Source organism: Neophocaena asiaeorientalis, unplaced genomic scaffold (assembly GCF_003031525.2).
Source record: "Neophocaena asiaeorientalis asiaeorientalis breed wild unplaced genomic scaffold, Neophocaena_asiaeorientalis_V1.1 scaffold135, whole genome shotgun sequence".
Lineage (NCBI taxonomy): Eukaryota > Metazoa > Chordata > Mammalia > Artiodactyla > Phocoenidae > Neophocaena > Neophocaena asiaeorientalis.
In genome coordinates, this window is record NW_020175190.1 from 118,456 (window position 1) to 146,057 (window position 27,602).

General features: G+C 36.0%; 1 protein-coding gene across 3 annotated transcripts in view; it reads right to left on the reverse strand.

Moving 5' to 3' along the window:
- The window catches only part of LEPR (leptin receptor), a 91,722-nt gene extending 64,238 nt beyond the window's left edge, over positions 1 to 27,484 (reverse strand). For 2 of the 3 annotated variants that reach the window (XM_024764763.1, XM_024764766.1), the window contains exons 1-2: positions 27,438 to 27,484; positions 3,371 to 3,446 (exon numbers count right to left, since the gene is read on the reverse strand). In XM_024764763.1, coding sequence (XP_024620531.1) covers positions 3,371 to 3,410 — 40 coding nt within the window. In that variant the 5' untranslated portion in view covers positions 3,411 to 3,446; positions 27,438 to 27,484. Of the gene's footprint in view, positions 1 to 3,370; positions 3,447 to 27,437 lie in introns of those variants that run through there. The other variant, XM_024764765.1, reaches the window with a different exon arrangement.
- Between the last annotated feature and the right edge of the window lie 118 nt (positions 27,485 to 27,602).

The following is a 27,602-nucleotide window of genomic DNA, read 5'->3' on the forward strand; positions in this document are numbered from 1 at the left end:
TTAGGTATTATAACATCACCAAAAGTGAATCCTCACTGCAACTATGTTCCTTTGGACTTCAATCCTTCTAACATTTATTTCTGAAATTAGAACTCACTAAAAAGAGAACTGGGTATTTCTTTCATTTTACAAAACCATGAATATGTATTGGTACTAATTAAAAGCATTATATTTTATAGCTGCACATGGAAGATTTGGTTGGCTGAATTGAAATTAGCCTAAAATCCTCAAAAAACTATTTAAAACTTAAAATGTAATAATGAATGTCTTAGACATAGTAACTATTGAATCAGTTTAATTAAAAGATGATTCTATTTTGTTTACATGCTTCCTTTGCAAATGATATTTCTTTCCCTCCAAAGAGGGAAATATATATTCACCTGGAGGCATATGTTATCATGCTATCATATGACATCTGTTATCATCCTATCATATGTTATACAAGGCCCCAGACCTCTTCCAATTCACAAAGCTTGACCAAACCACAAACCTTTTGGAAAGCCAATGTGAAACATTAGCATGGAGCCTAATAAAAATTAGATAATGTAAGAGAGAATGTTACCACTCTTTGATAGCCCCCTGTGGTCTAGTTTTTCTGAAATCTGTAACAGTGGAATTATCCTGGATATTTTCAGTAAATATATATATAGCTAAAATGACAAAGAACAGTATATATAACAAGGAAAGCTCCAAGAGCACTTTTAAAGATTGGAAGTTTGGGATTGACATGTACACACTGCTATATTTAAAACAGATAACCAACAAGGACCTACTGTACAGCACAGGGAACTCTGCTCAATACTCTGAAATAATCTAAATGGAAAAAGAATTTGAAAAAGAATAGATACATGTATATGTATAACTGAATCTCTTTGCTGTACACCTGAAACTAACACATCATTGTTAATAAACTATACTCCAATATAAAATAAAAATTAAAAAAAAAAGATCAGAGTAGCCAAAAAGATGCCCAGAACTACCTGACACACAGGTAATCGCTGCCAGAGAAAACAGGTTTTGTTAAAGATAGCTTGACTTTAATTTTCAAAACTTGGAACACCGTCTAAATAAATGATTTGAGTTAAAAAAAAATCAAAATATCTCTAGAATGCTGTAAGAAACAACTGAGAATAGTACAAATGCGGAGGTTAAGGGCACTGACCCTCTGAGCAGTGGAAAATTTGCATATAACTTATAGTTGGCCCTCCCTATACACGGTTCCTCTGTATACACAGTTCTTCTGCATCTGCAGATTCAACTAACCTTGGATCGTGCAGTACTGCAGAATTTACTATTGAAAAAAATCTGAGTATAAGTGGACCTGCGAAAACCCATGCTCTTCGAGGGTCAACTATATACTCAAAAGTCATTGGCATTGTGTGACTACTTTCCAACAGAAGCCTGCTATGCTTCACAGAAATTTAAAACACAAGATTCTAAACAAAATGTCTATTAAGCTTTCTCTCGAGGATATTCGAGAGATAGGAATAGGTAGGAGGAAGACTAGTATACATTTAATTTTTGAAAGCATTCTTCTGGTGATAGTCAAGGTGGGAATTCCCAAGGTATACACCATCCCTTGATAATATCCCCTTATAACATCATCTTGTCATTGTTTACTAGAGTCATAATGGGGAATACCATTTAAAATGACATTTCCTTTGCATTTTAGAACAAATCTGTTATTCTGTATGGTAGCCATTTATTTTAAATATTATCACCAAGTAAACTGCTCCTGGATACAGACAATTAAAGTTTTGACTATCATCTGATATATGTATTCATAATTTAATAATGCTACATTTGCTAAATAAAATTAAAATATTTAAATGTCATGATATCTTGTTTCCAAGTATGTATAAGGGTGTCAATGTGTATGTATAAATATTCTGAACTATAAAAGAAAACCAAGTAGAAAATAAATGATGGACAAGGAGAAAAAATTTGCAAAACATAATAAATTCTTAGGGCTTGTGATGGTTAATGCTATGTGTCAACTTCACTAGGCCCAAGGGGTGCTCAGACATTTGGTCAAATGTTAATCTGAGTGTGTCTGTGAGGCTGTTCCTGGATGAACTAGTAGACTTGAGTAAAGCAGATGCCATTCCTGATGTGGGTGGGCCTCATCCAATCAATTGAAGACCTAAATAGAACAAAAATGACTGGGTAAGAGGGAACTCCTCCTGTTTGACAGGCTTGAACTGGGACGTCAGTCTTTTCCTTCCTTTGGACTCAAACTGAAGCTTTACTCTTCCTGGGTCCCAAAACTGCCATTGTTTGGACAGGAACTTACAACATCAGCTCTCCTGGGTCTCCAGCTTGCCAACTGCAAATCTTGGGACTTCTCGGCCTCCATAATCATGTGAGCCAATTCCTTATAATAAACCTCATCCTAGATATATATAAATCTTATTGTTCCTGCTTCTCTGGAGAACCTTGAATAATACAGAGCTAAATATCTACATTTTAGAAATTTCTAAAAATCAATTGAGACAAATAAAATCCAACAACAAAATAGTCAAAGTATGTGAATTAGAAAATCACATAAAAAAATAGAAATGGTCACTAAACAGTACTCAATCTCACAAATAACCAAATAAATAAAATTAAAGTGAGATGTTGTATTTTGCTTTGACAGGGCAAAAAGGTAAAAGAATGATAACATGCATCTTTGTCAGGAATACAATGGAATACCACTCATATACTCATGTTGGGACTGCAAAAGGCACAGAGCTTTGTGGAGAAGATTTCACAGTATCTATCAAATTCAAACATGTGCTTACTACTCAACACAGAAATTCCTCGTTAGGAATTAATCTATAGAAATACTCTTCTAAATACACAAAGATATATGTATACGAATCTCAATGTAGCATTATCTGTTATGGAAAAAGAATTGTCTATCAATGGGAATTGTTCCACTAAATTTATAATTTAAGGTACATTCATACAGTTCATTATCATGCAACCATTAAACAAATAAGTAAATCAGTAAACACTGGCAAAATAGTTGTCATGATAAATTGAAAAGCTGTTAAGTGGAAAAAAGAAAAATGCAGAATGTATAGACCAGTTCTATTTTTGCAACTAGAGATATGAATGTGTGTGTGTGTGTGTGTGTGTACTAGAGATATGAATATGTGTGTGTGTGTGTGTTATGTTCCTGGGAGGATACACATCACATTGTTTCCAGGAGGTTGGGAAGAGTTTTCATTTTCACACTTATACGTTTGTTTGGTTTGCATTTTTAACCATGGCAAGAGAATTCCTAACTGGAAACGGGAAATTTGATTAGCCATTAAAGGAAACAGCATCTCTAAGGGCAAAATCTCTACCGCATATATGGATATTTAAAAAGCAAATAACTTACCCCAATGTAAAAAAGCCACACAGAATTTTTGACAACTCATCTTACTTCAGAGAAGTGCGCCTGAAAAACAGTAAATCTAAAACAAATACACACGCACATAAAAAAACTGACATATACACAAGCCGTCTGTGGAAAAATATAAAAGGAAAAGGATTATAATTAAGAATTCTTTAAATTGTAATCCTCTACAATACTCTGGATCAGTATCAGTGTTTAACATTAACGTGAAACTGTAAGTTATAGATTCATTCCTATGCACATACTATTTTACATAGTTAAAATATAAGTGATACATTCACACATGGCTTAATAAAAAAAATGGCAATGTTCCTTTATGACATGACAAACCAGGACAGGTATCACAGATGAGATTGAATTTTTAACTAAAGAAAAGTGCTCACAGTATTAATTAAATATGTACAGCTGATCTAACATTATAAGTATCACACTCTTCATTTTTTGTGTGTGCTCAGTTCTTAAATTTCTCTTATTTCCTAAAGCCTTTATCTTCACTATGATACTACAAAGCCAAATGATTATAGCATAGGTAATGCACTGCACATTTATTTCCAATAAAGATGAGGAAATTTTCCCATATGCTTTTAGAAACCCCCATTCATTTGCAAATGAGGTAATATTCATTCACATTGGCGAGTTATCAGTAATTGAAGGAAAGTCTGATGGCTTCATATATGCAGATGATAGGGATGACTTCAGAGACAAACTTTCCCATGAGTTCTATTCAATTCGAATATATTATGAATAAGATTATTTGTACTACTATGTTAACATATTGGACTTAGATTTGTAAGGAAACACTAAAGGCTTTTGATGTCCGAGTCTTTTTCATTATCTCATATTTGGAATTCGGTTTACTATATGAAAATTAATCTGAGGTAAAACACCCTGAATTAAGCGTCAGGAATGTTGGGTGCCATTCAAGGCTCTTTGACTAATCAGCTATAGGACTTGGGACGTCACCACTCTAGACCTCAGGTTCCTCATCTACAAATCAGACTGAAGGACGATCTCTACAATCCCTTTCAGAGCTGCCTATGATTCTGGGGAGACTTTGGTTTAAAACAGTAATCACAGCTTGAGCACAAAGAATATTATAAAGTATTGAGTGAGAAACATGTCTCATAAGTCATATTTGAGAACTGGTAGCATGTGATGAGCAAACAGAAAAACGTGTTTGTTTAGTTCACAACTTACATGACTCTTAGGAAAAAGATGGATGAGTATGACCATTTTGTAGTCTCATAAATTTGTTTTTCAGACTGAGTTTTTCACCAGGATTTTGGTTCTTTACACACTTGACATCAGACTGTATCTTTACGGTTTCTAGAAATCGGTTCAGTGTGCAATCTTAATTATCTAATGGTATTAAATGTGTGCAAAGTCCTCCCAGGTTTTTTATGCTGTTTCTGATACAACATTGTCTCATAAAACAAACCCAAGGTCCATTGCATAATCAGGATGTGTCATAAATGCAGCGTATCACTAGACTAAGTGTTTCGACTGAAGTGACTAATGACTAAGTAATTCAGTCCAACAACTGATTTGACTCACTGTTAACTCAACTGTTCTACTGAGCCAAGTGGATCAACAATACATCATATTGTTCTTCCTTACATAAGACAACCATTCTTTTATTTAATGTTCCAGGCGAAACACACACTACTCTTAGGTTTGAATTCTTGCAATCAGGTTTCACTCTTCTATAACAGAGTAACAATCACAAGCGTAAAGAGGGCATAGCCATAACATTGAAGAGACTGTGAAAGGTGATATTTAGACAGACACAAAGAAAGAAATATTTATATCCACCCTAAATTGTACCAGAAAGGAATATACGAGGAGGTTTATAAAAACGTAAATAATAGGGAAAAAATGACATATCTTAAAACTGTGAGGAAAAAAATCAAGCAAAGGGAAAAATTAATGGTAAGATGACCAAAATGAGTATAATATGCAAAACGCCATTAATTGAAATTCACTTCCTACAGATGAGCTTTTAATTTGTTTTAAGTTTTTTTTTTAATTCAGAGAAAAAGTGAAACCAACAGTTTAGGGGGAAAGTACAAATAATCTAGGAAAATAATCTAACACTAAGAACAGAAAGAAATTTTGCCTGAGTAACTTCATAAGATAACAAGTAACATCCTCATAGGTATCCTAACAGCACCGAGTTTCACGGGAAGTTCAAAATTTAATCATTTCTCTCTCCCTCCACTGCCAAAACCCTGCTCCAGGCACGATCATCTCTTCCCCGGACAATCAGAAGGGCCTCCTAACTGGTCTGCTGGCTGCAGCCCTCGCTCCCCAATTAAGTCTGTTTCCAATGCAGCAGCCAGAATGGTCTTGGTAACATATGGGTCAGCCCATGTCTCTTTTACAAAACACTGCAGTGCTCACATTTTCACTCAGAGTAAAAGTCCCAGTCCTGTGCAACACTACAAGGTCCTGGATCTCTAGTGCCCCTCTGATCTCATCAACTGCTGCTCTCCCCTTTGCTCGAGTCACCTTCTCAGAGGAACCTTCCCTGAACAGCCTACCTAAAATTCCAACACCTTCCCCACCCCGTCATGTCATATCTGCTGTTCTGTTTACTTTTTTTCTCCTTATTACTTAACACTATCTAACATGAATATGGTCCATTATTTTTCTTGCTTATTTTCTAACTCCTCCTGCTAGAATCTAAACTCCTCTAGACCAAGGGATTTTTTGGCTGTGTCCTTTTCATGATATCCTTCCCACATAGAAGCCTGCCTCTCATATAGAAGGTGCTCCATATGTAGTAACTGAATGAATGAGTGAAGAAATAAATAAATGAGTGTCAAGATAAGACTCTTTCTTGAAATATCCTTCGAAATAGGCTGGTGGTATCACACCAAGACAAAATTGAATAAAAGCAATCTTTAAAAGAGGCATTCTAATATCATCCAGATACAGCTCTTTGAGAAACTGTCATAATATAAGAGAGAATTTCAGAATGGTGATTCCTAACTACTTTTGGATCATTGACCTTGTTGAGAATTTGGTGAGAGCAATGTACCAACTGGCAGGAGGAGGAACATATACCTAAAGTTAGGGCTATAATTTCAAGGGGTTAATAAACTCTCTGAAATTTATCCAAAGCTCCCAGATTAAGAATTCCTAATGTAGGTAAATGAAGTGCACATCCCTCTATAATTATAGCTCCATGAATTGAGTCATTGATAGACATCAAGTTATGAGGAGCTTGAGATAATACGGCCTAGCATTTCTGCTGGAATGTAATCATTCCTGGAATGTAATCATTCTACGTTGATAGTTAAAAAGAGTAATGTGTCTTATCTGAAATATCTGAAGAAATCTTTAGTAAACTATACAAAGATTCACCCATAGTCTGATCTAAACAACACATCCATTATATCTGGATGTACAGGCACTAATTCAATTTGCATAATATACCAAACATAGTAAAGCATATTAAACATATCACTAACTCTTCAGTTATTACTAAACTTAAAACAAAAGGAAAAATTAAAATCTGTACTCTACATATTTTATCAGACTTTAATATCTATTGTAGAAAATTTTTGTGTGATTTTTATGTATCAAATTCTACTTATATATAAACAGAATAGTCTCAATTAGTGTTTGACTGAATCACCGGGCAGAAAAGAAATTAACTACAACTTTCTCCAATGATCTCAAAAAGTCTCTAGATTTGTAGAAAATTTTACGAGTAAGAAAAGCAATTCTGGCAATACTGTTGTTTTGATGAACAAACTCAATGAGCTCCATCTGCCACTAATTTTTGTTTACTTTCTGCTAGAGAAGCAGCCATTTATCTTTCACCTAAATAACAACATTTAAGCATTTTATTTAAATATAAATGAAAAAAACTCTTAGAGTGTCAAAATTTAGCAAATATACCCTGGTCTATTTCTATTAACCTCATTATTTTAAGTATGTTTACTTTTATTTCTTCACTTAGGAAGGAAATTGGTCATGTTATTCCCATTAAGTAGCTGTTATAGACTTAAATTAGTTTTTTAATTAAATAATAAATTTCTTCCTTCATCCTGGTATAAGCATTTGTCCCTTTGAAAACATAATTTCGAGTTTAATTCCTGATATGACTCTAACTGTGTGTTCTTGTTGCAAATTGATTCCTTGAAATTAGAGTAATAAGCTATGATTTATTAACCTAGGTACCAAAGTCAACACAGCTGAGTCAAAATAGGCATCTTACCAATATACGAAGTAACTTAAAATCTGTACATAAATCAACTCATTTAAATATTAGTTGAATACTTGGTAAAATGTAAGTTATTACATGGGGTGCTAATTATACAGAAATTAAGAAGAAATCATCATTTACTTTAAGAAATAATATTTTTAAATTTTTATTTTATACTGACATTATTTTATTATTTTACATGTCAAAGTACTATAATTCCAGTATGAATAAAGTGCCATGGGACTTCAGATTCAAGATGGCAAACTAAACAAATTGATCTTCTTTTCCTCCTGAGATGCCTTTAGAATTATAGTAAAGTCAATCCACTTAGAACGAGAGAATGACGGGACCAGCAGCAAAAAAGAGATTTAAACAAACTTCTGGAAGACGAAACAAAGACTAACAAAGTAGAATGAAGGAAGGAACTACCTAGGACATTTGGGTAAGGCTCTGTCATCAATGAGGAAACAAACTTGCTTGGGAGAACCCTGGATGTTGGATAGTTTGGTCTCTATATGTAATGTCTGACTTTTTTATCCCCTCATAAACAGCAAAATCTAGCTCCCTGTAACTGTCAGTGGAGTGGTTTACAAACAACCAAAATCAACTCTGCCTAGTTTAAGTAGTGCCAACTGAAAATTGTCACTTGCCATCTGGAATGAAGTCATTAGCCACTGTAGTCGCTGACCTTCAACACACCCTGAAGTGAGTTCAGGGTGGAGATCAGGAATGAGGCACTCTGTGCTCTGGGAAAACCTGGCAGAACAGGCCTTCAGATAGTTAGATATTTTCAGAAGACTTTATGAGCCCAGTTTCTTGCATCTTCTCACATCTAGAAAAGCACAGTCACTAACGGAGACATCTGATCCTCGTGACTAGCAGCTACCCTCTGCCAAAATGTGTGCTTGATTGCACGTACCCCCTTCACCAAAATCACATATATACTGCCCCCCCCACACGTCTTCACAGCAGTTTCTTAGACCTGTCTGAGAGGCTCTCTCCCGGGCTATAGCCCTCATTTTGCCCCAAATAAAACTTAACTTACAACTCTCATATTGTGCATTTTTTTTAGTCAACAGTAGAAAAGGAACTTACTAAAGATTACTGGGTACGTCACAGAACCTCAGCGAGGACCAGAGAACCCAGCCAGTAAAGCACACAGTCAAGAACCATACCCAACATCTAATGTAGAATTGCTCTAGAAAACACAGCCCTGACACCACAACAGGACACTGTATGTTATGGCTGAAACCATAGTGCCTACCACCTCTGAGTTCTTCTGAGCTCATCTGCCCCTTCATGTCCCACACTTCTCAACTAAAATCTGGCATGAATGCCTCTAAGTGGTAAAACCTAATTCACAATCTACCTTCAGACAGCCAGAAAACTTGGTAAAATATGGATCTATAATGTGGGGAATTCCCCAAAGTCAAGCAAAGTATTCAAAGGTGTCAAATGGCCAAACAGAATAAATAATTGTCCTTTATACTCCTATATGATAAAGGGGGGGAAATACAAGTTATCGGAGGAGAACTTGGGCTTCTAGTATAGGCTTGGCACCAACATGGTAAAGACCTTACACATCCTGATACTTAAGGGGATAAGCCTTCAGCATAAATGGCAGCTCCTTACTCTAGGGCCTAAAATGAAGCCTGTCAGATGGCAAACAATGCCCATACACACAGAATTCACATTCTTATTTCTTCACATAAAGCCACCCTGAATGGAGACGTGAGCTAAGACATGAAAGAAGTCTTCAGTATAATGGAAAAATTTTGTATAAAGAAAGATAGAAAAAAGAAAACCTACCACAGGGGACACAGAAAAATCAGAGGGAAAAAAAGTAGCTTTAACAAATGCTAAAGAGGACGTGTCAAAAGACTTTGCACCCATAAACTCAAAGATTGTTCTGACAAAGGAATATCAGAGGAAGGAAGAGCTTTGGGGAAAAAAAAAGGAAGAGTTATGAAAAAGTTTTTCCAATGGAAAGGTTAGAAAACACATTTGCATAATTAATTCCTCCCCAAGGTGGGGGGGAGGGGAATAAAGTCAAGTGATTCATATCCAACCAATAGCAGTTACAGAAAAAAAGAATAAAGAGAAAATGATCAGTGAAATAATATAAGAAAATTTCCCAGGGCTGATAAGAGGCATAAGTCTTCAAACTGAAAAAAAAAAAAAAAAAAATTCTACCAACTTCCAAGAAAGAGGAATGGAAAAAAAATCCATTCCTAAGCATATCATTAAGAAATTGCAGAAGAGCAAAGAAGAAGAGAAGATAGGAAGAGCTTCCAGAGAGAAAAAAATCACTAAAGGAATAGTAAGCAGAATTAAAACAAATGTTTCATCTCAAAACACTGAATTCTAGAAAACAATCCAGTAATGGCTGATGGAAAATTATTTATAGTTTAAAATTCTATTAGCCAATCAAGCAAGTATCAGAGCAAAACAAATATATTTTCAATAATGCAATGATTTAGAAAATTTATATCCCGTGAATCTCTTTCTCAGAGGTAATTTTATGACGTATTCCGGCAAAATGAGGAATAAACCAAGAAAGAGGGACTCAGGGACTCAGGATACAGGAAAGCTTAACTACGACCCAGTTGATGACTCTGCAGACTTGAGAATGAACTGTCCAGATAGTAGATGGGGTACAGATGACCACTGAAAGGAAATGGCCAAGAAAAAGGTGAGGACAGAAGGCAACTTAATGCATAATATGATTCTGAAGCTGCAAAAATTTGAAAATAAAACAAACAAAAAACCAGAATAACATGAGGGAAAAAGGGAAGCCTTAGTTCAAAATTGAAGCCACTAGTCCAAATAAGAATACGCATTCAATAAGCTTCAAAAAGAAGAATGAAATGGATTCCAAAAAATAAAGGGAATGAGGAAAAAACTTAAAATTAAAGACATAATGAACAAGGCTCACATATCTTCTCCCAATAAGAAAAAATTCAGCTAATTGGGAAAAGCCTTATTAAAAAGTCCTGATCTAAATATGAATTGAAATAAAATATGGCACAATTTTGAGCAAATGCTGAAATTAAAAAATCCATTTGAAAGAAGAAAGAATCCCCTTAACCTTGATTCTAGGAACATTCTCCTTTGGGTGGCTGAGAAGTCATACTGAATGAAATAATCCTAGAACTCTTCCTAGTTCTGCAATGAGTAATACTTAAAAAGTCACAATAACATTAATGTTGCTATTTATTCATTTTTCAACTTTTTGGCCTAACCAATAGACAAAAATGAAAAATGTAATTGCAAATATTAAGCATAAAATATTATCAATATTCTCACCGTACAGCTGTCAAAATTGGAGTCGTATAATTATAAAAGGAGAGATGGTGAGAAGGCAAAGGGTGAAATATCCCAACCTCATAAAGTAGGGAGTCAAGAGAAACCATCTGTACTGAATGGAACAAGAAATGGTCATGGAATTATAAACGGAACCAATAAAAGAGGTCAGAAAATTAATATAATTATATGTAGAAGAGGGTCAGAGAAAGAAGGTGAAATTAGTAAGCTAAATTCTTTCCTACTATGGTACCTGTTTAAAGTTGATAAATGAAAATAAAAGGAAAAAAAGTCAATATAAGCATATTATTTAGCCCTACAGAGGTAGCCAATGGAGGAAACAAACCCAGAAATGATTAAAGTTAGTTGTTCTCAAAGTCAGGAATAAAAAAGTGAAGGGAGTGGGGTAAGGGACCACTGTGTTTTATTACAGTAGGTTTTTGTAACCATGTGCATGGATTCTTTTCATGCAAAATTATTATTTTGTCCTTTTAATTAAATTAAATGCTAATGGAGTTCAAAGAAAGTAGCTACTAACAAAGTCCTAGGAGCTAATTAAAGGTTCACAGAAATGACATATTAGTTGAACTCCAAGAAATACAATACAAAGGGAGAGAGTAGTATTGTATTTTCTCTATTCTAAGATTCACAATATTTTAACACCTCTGACACCAGGATCCTTGTTAAAATCGATGTCATCTTACAACCACTGATGGCCTGGTAGCAGCTGTGACCTCGTTGTCATTGATTGCATACACAGAAACCTGGGGTGCTTTTCTAATGACAGACAGGACAATTTTAATCCATCAATATTTCAGTTAACAAACTATTGAAAGACCATTTGAGGAAGGAAGGAATATGAGCCCTGTGTGCTATCTGAAAACCTTCTGTGGACATCTTTTGCTAAGATCAATATAAAGCCAGCATAAAATTTGCAAAATGAACCAACTTAAAAGAAATTCTCGGAGATTGGTTCAAGATGGCAGAGTAGAAGGATGTGCTCTCACTCCCTCCTGCGAGAACACCAGAATCACAACTAACTGCTGAAAATCATCAACAGGAAGACACTGGAACTCACCAAAAAAGATACCCCACATCCAAAGACAAAGGAGAAGCCATAATGAGACAGTACAGGGGCACAATCACAGTAAAATCAAGTCCCATAACTGCTGGGTGGGTGACCCACAGACTGGAGAACACTTACACCACACAAGTCCACCCACTGGAGTGAAGGATCTGAGCCCCACGTCAGGCTTCCGAACCTGGGGGTCCGGCAACGGAGGGGGAATTCCAAGAGAATCAGACTTTGAAGGCTAGCGGGATTTGATTGCAGGACTTCGACAGGACTGGAGGGAACAGAGACTCCACTCTTGGAGGGCACACACAAAGTAGTGTGAGAATCAGGACCCAGGGGAAGGAGCAGTGACCCCATAGGAGACTGAACCAGACCTACCTGCTAGTGTTGGAGGGTCTTCTGCAGAGGCAGGGGGTGGCTCTGTCTCACTGTGAGGACAAGGACACTGGCAACAGAAGTTCTCGGAAGTACTCCTTGGCGGGAGCCCTCTCAGAGTCAGCAATTAGCCCCACCAAAGAGCCCGGGTAGGCTACAGTGTTGGGTCGCCTCAGGCCAAACAACCAAAAGGGAGGGAACCCAGCCCCACCCATCAGCAGTCAAGTGGATTAAAGTTTTACTGAGCTCTGCTCACCAGAGCAACAGCCAGCTCTACCAAGCACCACTCCCTCCCATCAGGAAACTTGCACAAGCCCCGTAAATAGCCTCATCCACCAGAGGGCAGAGAGCAGAAGCAAGAAGAACTACAATCATGCAGCCTGTGGAACAAAAACCACATTCACAGAAAGACAGACAAGATGAAAAGGCAGAGGGCTATGTAACAGACGGAGGAACAAGATTAAACCCCAGAAAAACAACTAAATGAAGTGGAGACAGGCAACCTACCAGAAAAAGAATTCAGAATAATGATAGTGAAGATGATCCAGGACCTCAGAAACAGAATGGAGGCAAACATCGAGATAATGCAAGAAATGTTTAACAAAGACTATAAGAATTAAAGAACAAACAAACAGAGATGAACAATACAATAACTGAAATGAAAACTACACTAGAAGGAATCAATAGCAGAATAACTGAGACAGAAGAGTGGATAAGTGACCTGGAAGACAGAATGTTGGAATTCACTGCTGCGGAACAGAATAAAGAAAAAGGAATGAAAAGAAATGAAGATAGCCTAAGAGACCTCTGGGATAACATTAAATGCAACAACATTCACATTATAGGGGTCCCAGAAGGAGAAGAGAGAGAGAAAGGACCGGAGAAAATATTTAAAGAGATTAGAGTCGAAAACTTCCCTAACATGGGAAAGGAAATAGCCACCCAAGTCTAGGAAGAGCAGAGAGTCCCATACAGGATAAGCCCAAGGAGAAGCAAGCCGAGACACACAGTAATCAAATTGGCAAAAATTAAAGCCAATGAAAAATTATTGAAAGCAACAAGGAAAAAACAACAAATAACATACAAAGGAACTCCCATAAGGTTAATAGCTGATTTCTCAGCAGAAACTCTACAAGCCAGAAGGGAGTAGCATGATATACTTAAAGTGATGAAAGGGAAGAACCTACAACCAAGATTACTCTACCCGGCAAGGATCTCATTCAGATTCCACGAAGAAGTCAAAAGCTTTACAGACAAGCAAAAGCTAAGAGAATTCAGCACCATCAAACCAGCTCTACAACAAAGGCTAAAGGAACTTCTCTAAATGGGAAACACAAGAGAAGAAAAGGACCTACAAAATCAAACCCAAAACAGTTAACAAAATGGTCATAGGAACATACATTTTGATAATTAAACGTGAATGGATTAAATGCTCCAACCAAAAGGCACAGGCTTGCTGAATGGATACAAAAACAAGACTCATATATATGCTGTCTACAAGAGACCCACTTCAGACCTAGGGAAACATACAGACTGAAAGTGAAGGGATAAAAAAGATATTCCATGCAAATGGAAATCAAAATAAAGCTGGAGTAGCAATTCTCCTATCAGACAAAATGGACTTTAAAACAAAGACTATTACAAGAGACAAGGAAGGACGCTACATAATGATCAAGGGGTCAATCCAAGAAGAAGATATAACAATTATAAATATATATGCACCCAACATTGGAGCACCTCAATACATAAGGCAACTGCTAACAGCTATAAAAGAGGAAATCGACACTAACACAATAATAGTGGGGGAATTTAACATCTCACTTACACCAACGGACAGATCATCCAAACAGAAAATTAATAAGGAAACACAAGCCTTAAATGACACAATAGACCAGATAGATTTAATTGATATTTATAGGACATTCCATCCAAAAACAGCAGATTACACTTTCTTCTCAAGTGCGCACGGAACATTCTCCAGGATAGATCACATCTTGGGTCACAAAGAAGCCTCAGTAAATTTAAGAAAATTGAAATCATATCAAGCATCTTTTCTGACCACAATGCTATGAGATTAGAAATGAATTACAGGGAAAAAAACATAAAAAATACAAACACATGGAGGCTAAACAACACGTTACTAAATAACCAAGAGATCATTGAAGAAATCAAAAAGGATATCAAAAAATACCTAGAGACAAATGACAATGAAAACACAATGATCCAAAACCTACGGGATGCAGCAAAAGAAGATCTAAGAGCAAAGTTTATAGCTATATAAGCCTACTTCAGGAAACAAGAAAAATCTCTCAAATGAACAATCTAACCTTACATCTAAAGAAACTAGAGAAAGAACAAACAAAACCCTAAGATAGCAGAAGGAAAGAAATCATAAAGATCAGAGCAGAAATAAATGAAATAGAAACAAAGAAAACAATAGCAAAGATCAAAAAAACTAAAAACTGGTTCTTTGAGAAGATAAACAAAATTGACAAACCATTAGCAAGACTCATCAAGAAAAATAGGGAGAGGACTAAAATCAGTAAAATTAGAAATAAAAAAGGAGAAGTTACAGGGCTTCCCTGGTGGCGCAGTGGTTGAGAGTCCGCCTGCTGGTGCAGGGGACACGGGTTCATGTCCTGGTCCGGGAAGATCCCACATGCCGGGGAGTGGCTAGGCCCATGAGCCACGGCCGCTTGAGCCTGCACATCCAGAGCCTGTGCTCTGCAACGGGAGAGGCCACAACAGTGAGAGGCCTGCGTACCACAAAAAAAAAATACAGTGAAAAAAAAAAAGGAGACATTACAAAGGACAACACAGAAATACAAAGCATCTCAAGAGACTACTACAAGCAACTCTATGCCAATAAATTGGACAACCTGGAAGAAATGGACAAATTCTTAGAAAGGTATAACCTTCTAAGACTGAACCAGGAAGAAGTAGAAAATATGAACAGACCAATCACAAGACACAAAGACAATATGGCACTGGCACAAAATATAGATCAATGGAACAAGATAGAAAGACCAGAGATAAACCCACACACTTACAGTCAACTAGTCGATGACAAAGGAGGCAAGGATACACAATGGAGAAAAGACAGTCTCTTCAATAAGTGCTGTTGGGAAAACTGGACAGCTACATGTAAAAGAATGAGGGCTTCCCTGGTGGCGCAGTGGTTGGGAATGGAAAACAGGAAGAACAAGCTTTGACATAAATCACAGCAAGATCTTTTTTGTCCCACCTCCTAGAGTAATGGAAATAAAAACAAAAATAAACAAATGGGACCTAATGAAACTTAAAAGCTTTTGCACAGCAAAGGAAACCATAAACAAGATGAAAAGACAACCCTCAGAATGGGAGAAAATATTTGCAAATGAATCAATGGACAAAGGATTAACCTCCAAAATTTACAAGCAGCTCATGCAACTCAATATCAAAAAAACAAACAGCCCAATCCAAAAATGGGCAGAACACCTAAATAGACATTTCCAAAGAAAATATACAGATAGCCAAAAAACACATGAAAGAATGCTCAGCATCACTAATCATGAGAGAAATGCAAATCAAAACTACAATGAGATAAGAACCTGCTGTATAAAAAAATAAAACAAAATTCAAAAAAAAATAATAAGAGCCCACAAACAGCATTCCCCTGGGCCACAGTCCCCCTCTCCCAAGGGAACAGATGGAAAAAAAAAAAAAAAAGATCTCAGAAACCATAGTGAAGCATTCTTTTTTGAAGTGCTATATAACAAATAGTCTTGATAACCCAGAGTATGATACCATTTGGGAAAATACTGACATCAACAACACTGAGTTGAAAAATGATTCAGAAAAACTGGATTCTGAATAAGAAAACGAATTCCTTAATGGATTTCTTTGACTTTTACTTTCCTTATGAGAGTGATATGATTTAAACAAAAATCTTTACCTAAGTAATTCTAAAAGAGCTCTTTCAGTAGATATAAAACAAAAATTCTAAACAATGAGAAAGCATTGTAAAATAAATAGGCAGAGCTTTTTCTTTCTTAGCAGTGCAAAAGCAGTGGTGTATCTTAAAAATCCACAATGTCTTAAAGAATTACAACTGGAAAGAGCAGTAACTAGGAGGAATCAGAGATTACTTTTAATTTGGATAAATCATAACAGATTTCAGAGAGGAGTGAGGATTTAACTGCCTCTTGAAGAATGGGGAGGAATGTGAAGCATATCGTAAGTATTATTTTTAAAGGTTTTCTTACAGAACTTTTTCTTCTCTCAGATCAGACCTGTAACCAGCAATGTTACCGCAAGACACCCAGGTCACTAGAGAAATACTCAGCTACCTCCTGGGTAGGTCATGATCCTAACAGATAACATCTTCATAATATAACAGCAACTACAATTATCAGGTGCTTATTATGTATGTGCCAGTATGTTTTCTCTCTGTTTATGCATAAACACATATACACACACACATATATGTGTGTGTATAATTTATTTTCTCTTTCATCTCCTACACACTGACCAGTTTGGTTCAGAAACTTTGTTGGTGCATACAGAAGTCTAATTATTTGATTATCTCATAGGTTTAGACACCCAAATAACACGTGCTAGTTAAAGTAAAATGAGAAAATATAATTCTGAGAAAAACTAAGTTGTCCTATGCCTTCACTAAACAGCTATTTGGTAACAGCTGTTCTTAAACATGAGTTCACATTTTAAAGCCTATTATAATACCATTATAGACGCCACTGAGAATCCTTACTTGGCTCACATCTTTAGCTATTATCTAGTACAACTAGATAAAACATTTATACATTTCCATAAACATTATAGAAATTATTAGACCAAGAGTAGAGTCGGTCAGTCAGTCCGTCAATCTGTCTGTCTCTCTTCCCCCCATTCCCTCCCTTCCTCCTTCTCTCTTTATCTTTCTCATTCACTGTTATACACACATATATATATACAGATTTGTAAGTCTGTACTGTTTCTGAATTTTCTCTCTAATTGGCAAAGACTTAAAAATTAATATCAACATCACAATGCTCCTTTAGGGTGTCTCCATTTGGGTCATTTTTATTTGCTAGTCCATAGTACTCTAGTCTGATTTAAGTAGGTCCACAGGGTACCAGAAAATTTCATTAAAATAGTTCTCATATGCGTGACTCTCTCCTTTAAGACCATCCACGGACAATGGTTCCCACAGCTCTGTTCTCTCCTCAGCGAGTCTCCATCTACGCTCAGCAAAGCCACAGCTTTAACCCAGCCGACTGGACCACTTAAAGATGCTGATGCCAGGCAAAATTGAAAGTGGGCTGTATTCACTTTGGAGTACACTTTATTGGTACAATAAAATTGTATAAGTGGGAAGAATCTAGCCTATCAATTCTATGGAAGAATAAGAGACTTGCTGACTTTCATTCAGTGAGAATCAATATCCACAAAAATGTCACATAGCCTACCTTAGACATATTCAGTGTTCACATTCTGGAAAAGATTTTAAGGACTTCCCTTGTGGCCCAGTGGTTAAGGATCTGCCTTCCAGTGCAGGGGACGCAGGTTCAATCCCTGGTCGGGGAACTGGGATCCCACATGCCACGGGGCAACAAAGCCTGTGCGCTGCAACTACTGAGCCCAAGTGCTCTGGAGCCTGGGCACCACAACTAGAGAGAAGCCCACGCACCGCAACTAGAGAAGCCCACGCACTGCAACAAAAGATCCTGCATGCTGCAATGAAGATCCTGCATGTCGCAACAAAGACCTGATGCAGCCAAATAAATAAATAAATATTTTTTTAAAAAAGATTTTAAACTTTCAAGTTGATGGCACTTAAATTTGACAGGGATTTTTTTTTACTACATAATCAGTATTTCTGTGTCTGATATTTCTTATAAACATCTACTAAATCTCACTTAAAAATATTACAATGGCATTAATCACATCTTTAAGCTTGGCACATCAGCAATGTGGATTGAAGGGTTACAAGAGTGGATATTTCTGGGTTTCATTTTAAAGCCAACAGGAAGCATGAGGATACTCATAAGTAAGAACTACTGAAAAAGGTTGTTAAACATATAAATACATATTTTAAAGTAGTATCCCTTTAATAAAACCCTACAAAAACAGAAATATAACTCGAGAATCACTCCAAATTAATGAAAGCATCCATTCAGCAGGAATACGTAATAATTTTAAATGTGTACATGTAGTATAACCTCAAAATAACATATATTTATTATAATGTAGCTTTGAAATGTATATGGTGAAAATTCAGAGTACCACAAGGAAAAAGACAGATACCCACATATATGGTAGAAAATTTTAATACACTCTCCTAAAGAATGAATAGAACAGCAGACACAAATACATGAGGAAATATGAGATTGAAATAATACTAACAAATGATACTGGAACAAAAACATTAACAAATTTGACATACATTGAACTCTGCTCCCCCAAACTGTAGACTGCATATTATTTTTAATCACCAATGGGGCATTTACAAAAACTGACCATGTACAAAGCCATAAGGTAAGTTACAAACAAATCCAAAGGACTAAAATCATACAGACCACATTCTCTGTCCACGGTGTTTTTAAAACAGAAAAAAATAGCAAAAATATAACTACACAAATGCCATATACTAGGACATTAAGAAAAAAAGTAAGCCACTGGGCAAAAAAGATATATTTTAAACTGATGATAGTGAAAAAAGCATCTCAAAACTTAAATTATTTCATGCAGATAAAGCAGTACTGAGAGGAAATTCAAAGAAAGAAACATCATTCTTAATGTGACATGACTTCACCTGTGAGCACTTCAAATCAACATTACACCTGAGGTCCTAGGCAAGGCAGAAAGAGAAGTGGAAAAGGTTTAAGGAATATAAAGGAAGAAACAAAACTGTCATTATTCATGAATGACAAGAAAAGTGGAAAATCCCAAAGTATCTATATGTAAGCTGTTTAACTTAATTACAAAACTTAGCAAGATTGCTGGTGGAAAATATAACTACCTAAAACCAAGCATTTTAAACCCTTCCCAACTTATTATATGAAGCCAGTATTACTCTGATACCAAAACCAGACAAAGACATCACAATAAAAGAAAACTACTGACCAAAATCCTTTATGAATATAGATGCAAAAATACTAGCAAACCAAATCCAGCAATGTATAAAAAGGATTATACACTATGACCAAATATGATTTACCTCAGGAATGCAAGTTTGATTTAAAATGTGAAAATCAATCAATCATAATAATAGAATAAAAGACATGACATGTCCATAGAAAAAGGGTTTGACAAATTCCAATGCCATTTCATGACAAAAACATTCAACTAGGAATAGAAGAGAACTTCTCCAACTTGATAAAGCTGCATATGAATAACCCATAGCTAACATCATACTTAATGGTGAAAGACTGGCTGCTTCCCTGCTAAGATCAGGAACAAGACAAAGTTATTCACCTGCACTTTCTATTTAACTAGAGGTTTTAGCCAGGGCAATTGAGCAAGAAAAAGAAATAGAAGGCATCCAGATTAGAGAAAAGAAGTAAAACTATCTCTATTCTCAGACAACATGATCTTGTATGTAGAAAATAATAAGGAATTCACAAAAACTATATTGCACCTAATAAGTAAGTTCTGCAAGGTTGCAGAATACAAGATCAATGTACACGAATCATTTCTATTTCTGTGCATGAGCAATGAACAATCTGAAATACAATAAAACATAATTCCATTTCCTATAGCATCAGAAATAAATACTCAGGAATATTTTCAACAAAAGAAATGCAATTATTTGTACACTGAATGCTATAAAACATCACTGAAAGAAATTAAAGAATACCTAAATAAATGGAAAAACATCCCACGTTCATAGACTGAAAAACAATTTTATTAAGATTGTAATATTTCCCAAATTGATTCAATGCCATCCCTTCAAATTTATAGCTACATTTTGTATATATATTGACAAGCTGATTCTAAAATTCATATGTATTGATATATGCAAGGGAATAGCTAAAACAATATTGAAAAAGAAGAACAAATTTGGAGGATTCACTTCTGATTTCAAAACTTGCTTCAAAGCTACAGTAATCAAGACAGTGTGGTACCTGGTATAAAGATAGAAGTATAGGTCATTGGAACAGAGTTGAGATTCCAGAAGTAAACCCTTACATTTTTGGCAAAATGATTTTTGACAAGACACTTAGATATGGGGAAAGAATGGTCTTTTCAGCAAATGGTGGTGGGACAAGTAGATACCCAAATGTGAAAGAATGAAATTGGTCCTTTCCTTCATTCCATATATTCAAAGTAATCAAAAACCTAAACATAAAAGTTAAAACTCTAATATTCTTATAAGTAAAACATAGAAATGAAGCTCTGCAACCTTGAATTAGGTAATGGCTTCTTAGACTGAAATTAAGTATAAAAATAGATAAACTAGACAAAGTTAAAACCCTTGGGCTTCAAAGGATACCATCAAAAAAGTGAGAAAACTCACAGAATGGGAGAAAATATTTGAAATCCTATATCTTAAAAGCGATTGTACACTATATGAAGAACTCTCACAACACAACAATAAAAAGACAAACAATCCAATTAAAAATAAGCAAAGAACATTTCTCAAAAAAAAGACATATAAATGGTCAATAAGCACATGAAAAGGTGTTCAATATCATCAGTCATCAGAAAATGCAAATCAAAACCATAATGAGTATCACTTCACATCCACTATGATAGCTTAATCAAGGTTCTGAACTGTAACAAATGTTGACAAGGAGGTGGAGAAATTGGAACCCTTGTACCTTGCTGGTGGGAATGTAAAAATGATGAAAACTGCTTTGGAAAATAGTTTGGCAGATTTTCAAATGTTAAACATAATGTTACATATGACTGAACAATTCTACTCCCAGGTATATACCCAAAAGAGATGAAAACATACATTCACACAAAAACTTGTATGCAAATGTTAGTAGCAGCACTATTCATAATAGCCAAAAAGTGCAAACTACCCAAATGTCCATCAACTAACGAATGAATGAACAAAATGTGATATATCCATATAAGGGAATATTATTTGGCCATAAAAAGAATGAAGTACTGATCCATGATACAGCATGGATAAACCTTAAAAACATGCTAAGTGAAAGAATCTGTTCACTAAAGACCCCATGATTTTATTCGCCCAGAATGTCCAGAATAGGCAAATCCTTAGACACAGAAAGTACATCAGTGGTTTCCAGGGATCGGAAGAGGGGGCATGGGGAGTGAATGCTAAGGGGTATGGGGTTTCTTTTGGGAGTGACAAAAATGCTCTAAAATTAGATAGTGGTGATGGTTATATAACTCTGTTAACGTACTGAAAACCAGTGATCTGTACACTATAAAAGGATGAATTTTATGATATGTGAATTATAGTCCAATAAAGCTATTATTTTTAAAATACTTTTAAAGGTCAAGTTTATCTCTATATGGCAGTAACAGAAACACAATGAACTGTTTGAAAAGATTCATTTAAAATAACTTCAAAAATATGCAGTTCCTGTGAATAAATCAAACAAGAAGATGTTCAAGGACTCCTAAGGGAAAAATGAGACTATGTTTACATTTATCATATTAGAGAAGACCTAAATATATTGAGAGACAGTCATGGATTCTAGAACTGAATATTTACAAGGTATCAATTTCCTTTTAATTGTTTATAGACTCAAAACAATCTCAATAGAATCTCCATTAAATTCCTAACAAATTTTTTAGAACTTGACAAACTGATTGAAAAAATGTATATGGTAAGTTAAAGGGCCAAGGAATGCTATAGCACTCCTGAAAAAATTGCACCAAGTGGGAGGATTTACTCCCCTACCTACCAGATAGCAAGACAATCTAAACCTGTAGTAATTACAGAAAGAGGTCAAAGGAACAAATACAGAGCCCCAAAACAGACCCAACACATTATCAACTCTTGATATTTGAAAACAGTAAGTATTTGTTGTTTTAAGCCACTAAATTTGGGGGTAACTTGTTACACAGAAATGGATAACTAATACATTGCTGCTCACCAGTATTCTCAGATTTATTTTTTCTTTTAGAACAGAGGTTAACCTTCCCCACCTCCTTGAAGTTAGGCATACCATATGACTTCTTTTGCGTCTAAAGTATGAGTGTAAATCATTCATGTCACTTCCAGATGGAGGCATTTAAAGCTAGTTCATGATTACCCCCACTTTCTTTTCCCATACTATACCAACTGGGAAAGTCCTGTGTTCCAGATTGTACAGCTACAGAATGATGGAGGTTCCCTGAATTTAGACCTGACAATAGTTGCCCTGGAAAGTTGCCTTAATCCAGAGGAAACTTTTCTTGAATGAAAAATAAACCTTTATTGCATTAAGTCAATGAGATTTGGGGATAATCTGTTAGCGCAGCATAACCTAGCCTATTTTTACAGAACTAGGCTCGATCTCACTAGTAATTGAAGAAACAAACAGTAATGATATAATACATACCTACCAGATGGGCAAAAATTAAAGGTCATGATAATACTAAATTTTGGCAGGAATGTAGAGGAATGAAAGTAGGAATATAAATTGGTGGAACCATGCTGGAAAAGTGTGGCATTATCTAATAAAGCTGATATCTGCAAGCCCTGTGTTCTAGTAATTTGACTAGCAGTTTTATACTCTAAAGAAACTCCTGCATCTAAGCACCAAGGCATCTGTAGAAGAAGAATCATAGGTGGTTTATTTATGGTAGTGAAAGAAAGAAAGGGACAGAAGGAGGGAGGGAGGGAGGAAGAAGGAAGAAAGGAAAAAGGGAGGGAGGAAAGGAGAGAAGGACAGAAATGACCCAAATATCCTTAAACAGAATGAGTAAAAAATAAAGGTATTATATTCATATAATGAAATATATCCAGTAATGAAAACAAACAAACAACATCCACTGTCAGCAACAGCATTCAATCATCAAAAAAAATTACTGAGCTCCCCTTATATGCTTGGCTCTATTTCAGGTACTAGGCTCTATTTTGGAGCAAAACAAGAAAAAAAAATCCACCCTCATGGAGTTTGCATTCTAATAGAAATGAGACAGGAAAAATGATTAAGTCATACAGTATTTTTAAAGGTAGTAAGTACATGCGGAAAAGCAAAGGAAAGGGGAAAGTGTTTTGCAAGGTAAGATGTACAATTTTAAATGTGATAATCAGAGTAGCCTTCATTGAAAAGGAGACAACTGAACAAAGATTTAAAAGAAGTGAAAGTAACAGAGTAAGTCCTGTGGTATCTGGGAGAAGAGCGTTCCAGCCAGAGCAAAGATGGTCCCCGATATACTCAAAGAATACCAAGGAGACCACTGTAGCTGGAACTGAGTGAATGAGAAAAACAGCAAGAAATGAGATCAGATAGGTAAATGGGAGAGAAAAAAACACGTAGCACCTTATAGGTAATTCTAAGGATTTGGGTCCTTTAAGACTTTACTCTGTATGAACTGGAAAGGCATTGGAGATTTTGGAGGAAAACAGTGACATGATCTGACATATGTTGCAAGAAAAGAGCTCTAATTGCAATTTTGAGACTGGATTATGGAGGGAAAAGAATGAAAATGGGGAGACCAATTAGGAGGTTCTTGCAATAATCCACATGGGAGATGGTGTCAGCTCAGACTAGGATGGCAGCCATGCAGGTGATGAAAGTAATTATATTCAGGAATTATTTTGAAGATAGAGCAAAGAGGACTTCCTGACACATGACATCTAAGGTATGAGGGAATGGGAGATATCAAAGATGACTCCAAGTTTTGGGGCATGAGCAACGTGAAGGATGAAGGTAGGGAAGGCTGCAGATAGAGTGGGCTTGGGCAAGATGAAGATTCCATTTGGAGCATGCTGAACTGGAGATGTCTACTGGACATTCAAATGGAAATGTTGAACAGGCAGGTGGACATAGACGTCTGAAGTTCAAGGAGATAACTCAAAGCTTGAGCTATCATTTTGGAGGCATCAGTGTACAAATATAGAGATTGCATGAAATCATCAAAGAGCGTAGAAAGGAATGAGCTCCCAAGGACCACAGCTTAAGATATTCTAAGGTTAAAACCTCTGAGAGCAGAAGAGAGATCAGCAAAGGGGACAGAAAGCAATGGCTAGTGAAGAAGGAGGAAAAATCAAAAAGAGTACATGATGTCCTGGAGGTCAACAAAGAAATATTACAAGGAGCGGAGAGTGATAACTGTGACAATGCTACCAACAAGTGAAGTAAGATCAAAGGTGACAACTGACTACTGGATTTGGGAGAGGTAATGTCACCAGTGACAGTGACAGGAATAGTTTTGGCAGAGTCCTGAAAACAAAAGAGTGATAGAAATAGGTTTAAGAGAGAATGTGAAGAAATGAAGCAATGATAGGGAATATAGACACCTCTTTTTAAAAGTTTATGCTTTCAAATGGAGAGGATATAGCTTGGTCTCATAAGCATAATGTTAAGCGAAAGGATCTATGAAAGAGTGCCTCCTATATTCGTACAATTTTTTTAAGTAAAAGGAAAACTGTGTTTAGGAAGGAACAAGCAAGAGGTTTCTGGGTATTGGCATGTTCTCTTACTTGTATGGTAAATAATGGGTATTTGCCTTGTAACTATCTGTTATAATGATTTGCTATATTATTTGTCAACCAGTACAGTTGTTTTATGTACTCTTCTCCCTGTATATGTCATAGTTCAAAAAGTTTAAAGATTAATAAGATCATGTGTATGAAAAGACAACAGGTAATATCACTACGGAGTTAACAGAAGTTTTAAAATATATTTGAGGAGGAATATTTCAAATTATAAGCAGGCCAAATTCGAACTGAAACTCCAGAAGTTTATATGTACTAGGTCTGGCCAGGAGGCGAACACTTGTGCCTTTCTGATTTAATTAAAAGTGGAATTTGCAAATCACATAAAAATCTCAAAAGAATTAGAGCAGACTGTAAGCCCTTTTCTTCATTTTTAACTCCACAGGACATGTTTTTTAGTATGTGTTCGGCTCTCAGTAGGAAAAATGCAGTGCAATATCTGCCAAGGCAATTCTTTTCTTTTTCTGGATATTTTTTAAGTTTTATTTCTAAGACCCCCCTTGGGATACGCACTTCACAAACACAAACCTTTTCATTATATAATAGTGATCTGACTGCGAAGACACACTGTTTTTTTCTCGGTAAGTTCATTACAAAAGAGGAACAGAGCTTCTGCCAACCATGATGGCTCTCCCAAGCCATGAATGAGTTGGACCATGAGCAGATCCATCCACTGTTTTCAGTTGTTTTCCAACAAGCGACTAGAAGCCGGGATATTTGAGTTCTACTACTCTCTGTTCATTCAACAACCAATTTCTTTAACATTCTGGGCATCTCTTTCAAAGGAGATGATCATCTACATCACCAGAGGCTATCATGGAAGACAGATGCCTGAATAATTGATGACACTTCCAGTCCAAAGGTGAAAAGGCAATGAAAATAAATTTAAATGTGTTCATAAAAGAGTACTTCAAATCTACACCACTCTTCCAAATTGAATACAAAGCACATGCTAGGTGGGAACACATTGTTTTATTTTAGATCAAAGCCACCAAAAAGAGCCAGAGACACTTCTAAACCTATCCCAACTACTGATGACTAAGTCTCAAATAATTTTGAATTATAAGGAACAACAAAAGCTATTCTAACATTCTGTCTGCTAAAACAAGTCAACAGTTGTTTGTTGTTTTTTATCAAAAGGAAATAAAAATATCGCTGACACTTTATAGTACACACTTCTTGTACAACTTTGTGTGTGTCTGTGTGTCAATTCCTAATTTCTGGTTTATCTGTTTAGTTAACTCTGCTATTTTTCTAGGATTCATCCCAAGACAACTAAAATGCATTACTAAAATTGGCACCTCTGCTACTGAACTTAATTTCAGAGAGGCTCTAAAGTGTTCTGAAACCATTTTTTTAATATCCTGCACACAACTTCATGCTAAAAAGTAACACTGTTCAAGAGCAGAAATTGATAGGAAAGGTGCAATATTTGTTTTCCTCCAAAACAATTTTTATTTCCTCCAAATACTGAAAGTGAATAAGTACTTATACTAAAGCCACATGTTTTTGTTGCAGTGTTGCAAATATTAACATTTTGTTTTCCTCCAAAACAATTTTTATTTCCTCCAAATATACAATACTGAAAGTGAATAAGTACTTATACTAAAGCCACATGTTTTTGTTGCAGTGTTGCAAATATTAACTTCAAGTTGAACATGATTCTTCAAGCTAGACTCAGAGATGATCTAAATATTTACATATAAACGACATATTTCTGAGCTCTTTTATAAGTGTTTTTCCCTTTAAGTTTTGGTTGGAAAACCCTAAAATCATAAGTCATAAATGCATATGAACAAAAATGCCAAGATCAGTATAGATTTTTTAAATTTCATGAAATTATGAATCTAGCAACGTCTGTAACATGTTAAAAAGTTAAAGAATTATAAATTTTTAAGTTGGGAAACATCTTAGATATTATTAAAAGTTCCTCAGAACTTGACGGATGAGGAAACTGAGGCCCAAAGAAATTAAACTAACCACAGCTGTCACCATAAATGGCAAATCATACCAAAAGCCAGATGTTCTGACTCCAAGTCCAGAGCTCTGAAAGAGCTATTTGTTTCAACATACTTTAATACTTAAGGAAATGAAAGTTAACAGAGGACACTCCAGGCAGTCCCTCAATATAAGGAACTCCCTCAGGCTTACAAGAGCCAGTCTCCTCTTCTGCTTGCAAACCCAAGTCCTAGAAATAACACCCCCAAATTCCCACTTTCTCAAATGGCCTCATCCTACCTGGGGTTTCCAAAATGATTCCTCGGTTGGGTCTCTTTTTCACATCCCTACAAGTCCCTTTAAATAAGTGCTTTGGTTGGGATTGGGTTTTGTTGTTTTTGTTTTGTTTTATTAATTTGCTTGGGGAGAGCCGGAGATGGTGGAAACAGAAGCTCCGGGCTAAACCATCCCTAGAGCACATTTTTTTTTCTTTTGTCATCCAAACCAACAAATCCTTCCTCCGGGCCCCAGGGCTTACTGGTTTCCGTCGCAGTCCCTTCAGTTTCCAAAGTAGGAAGGAGACCTGGAAAAGAAGTTGGCCAGGTGGCACGTCCTTTCTGGGGCGCCCAGAAGGTGCGCGCCCAGGCTGGGCTGGCTGCCCTCGGGCGCGCGCCCCGATGCGCCTTGCCCCGGGGGAACGAGA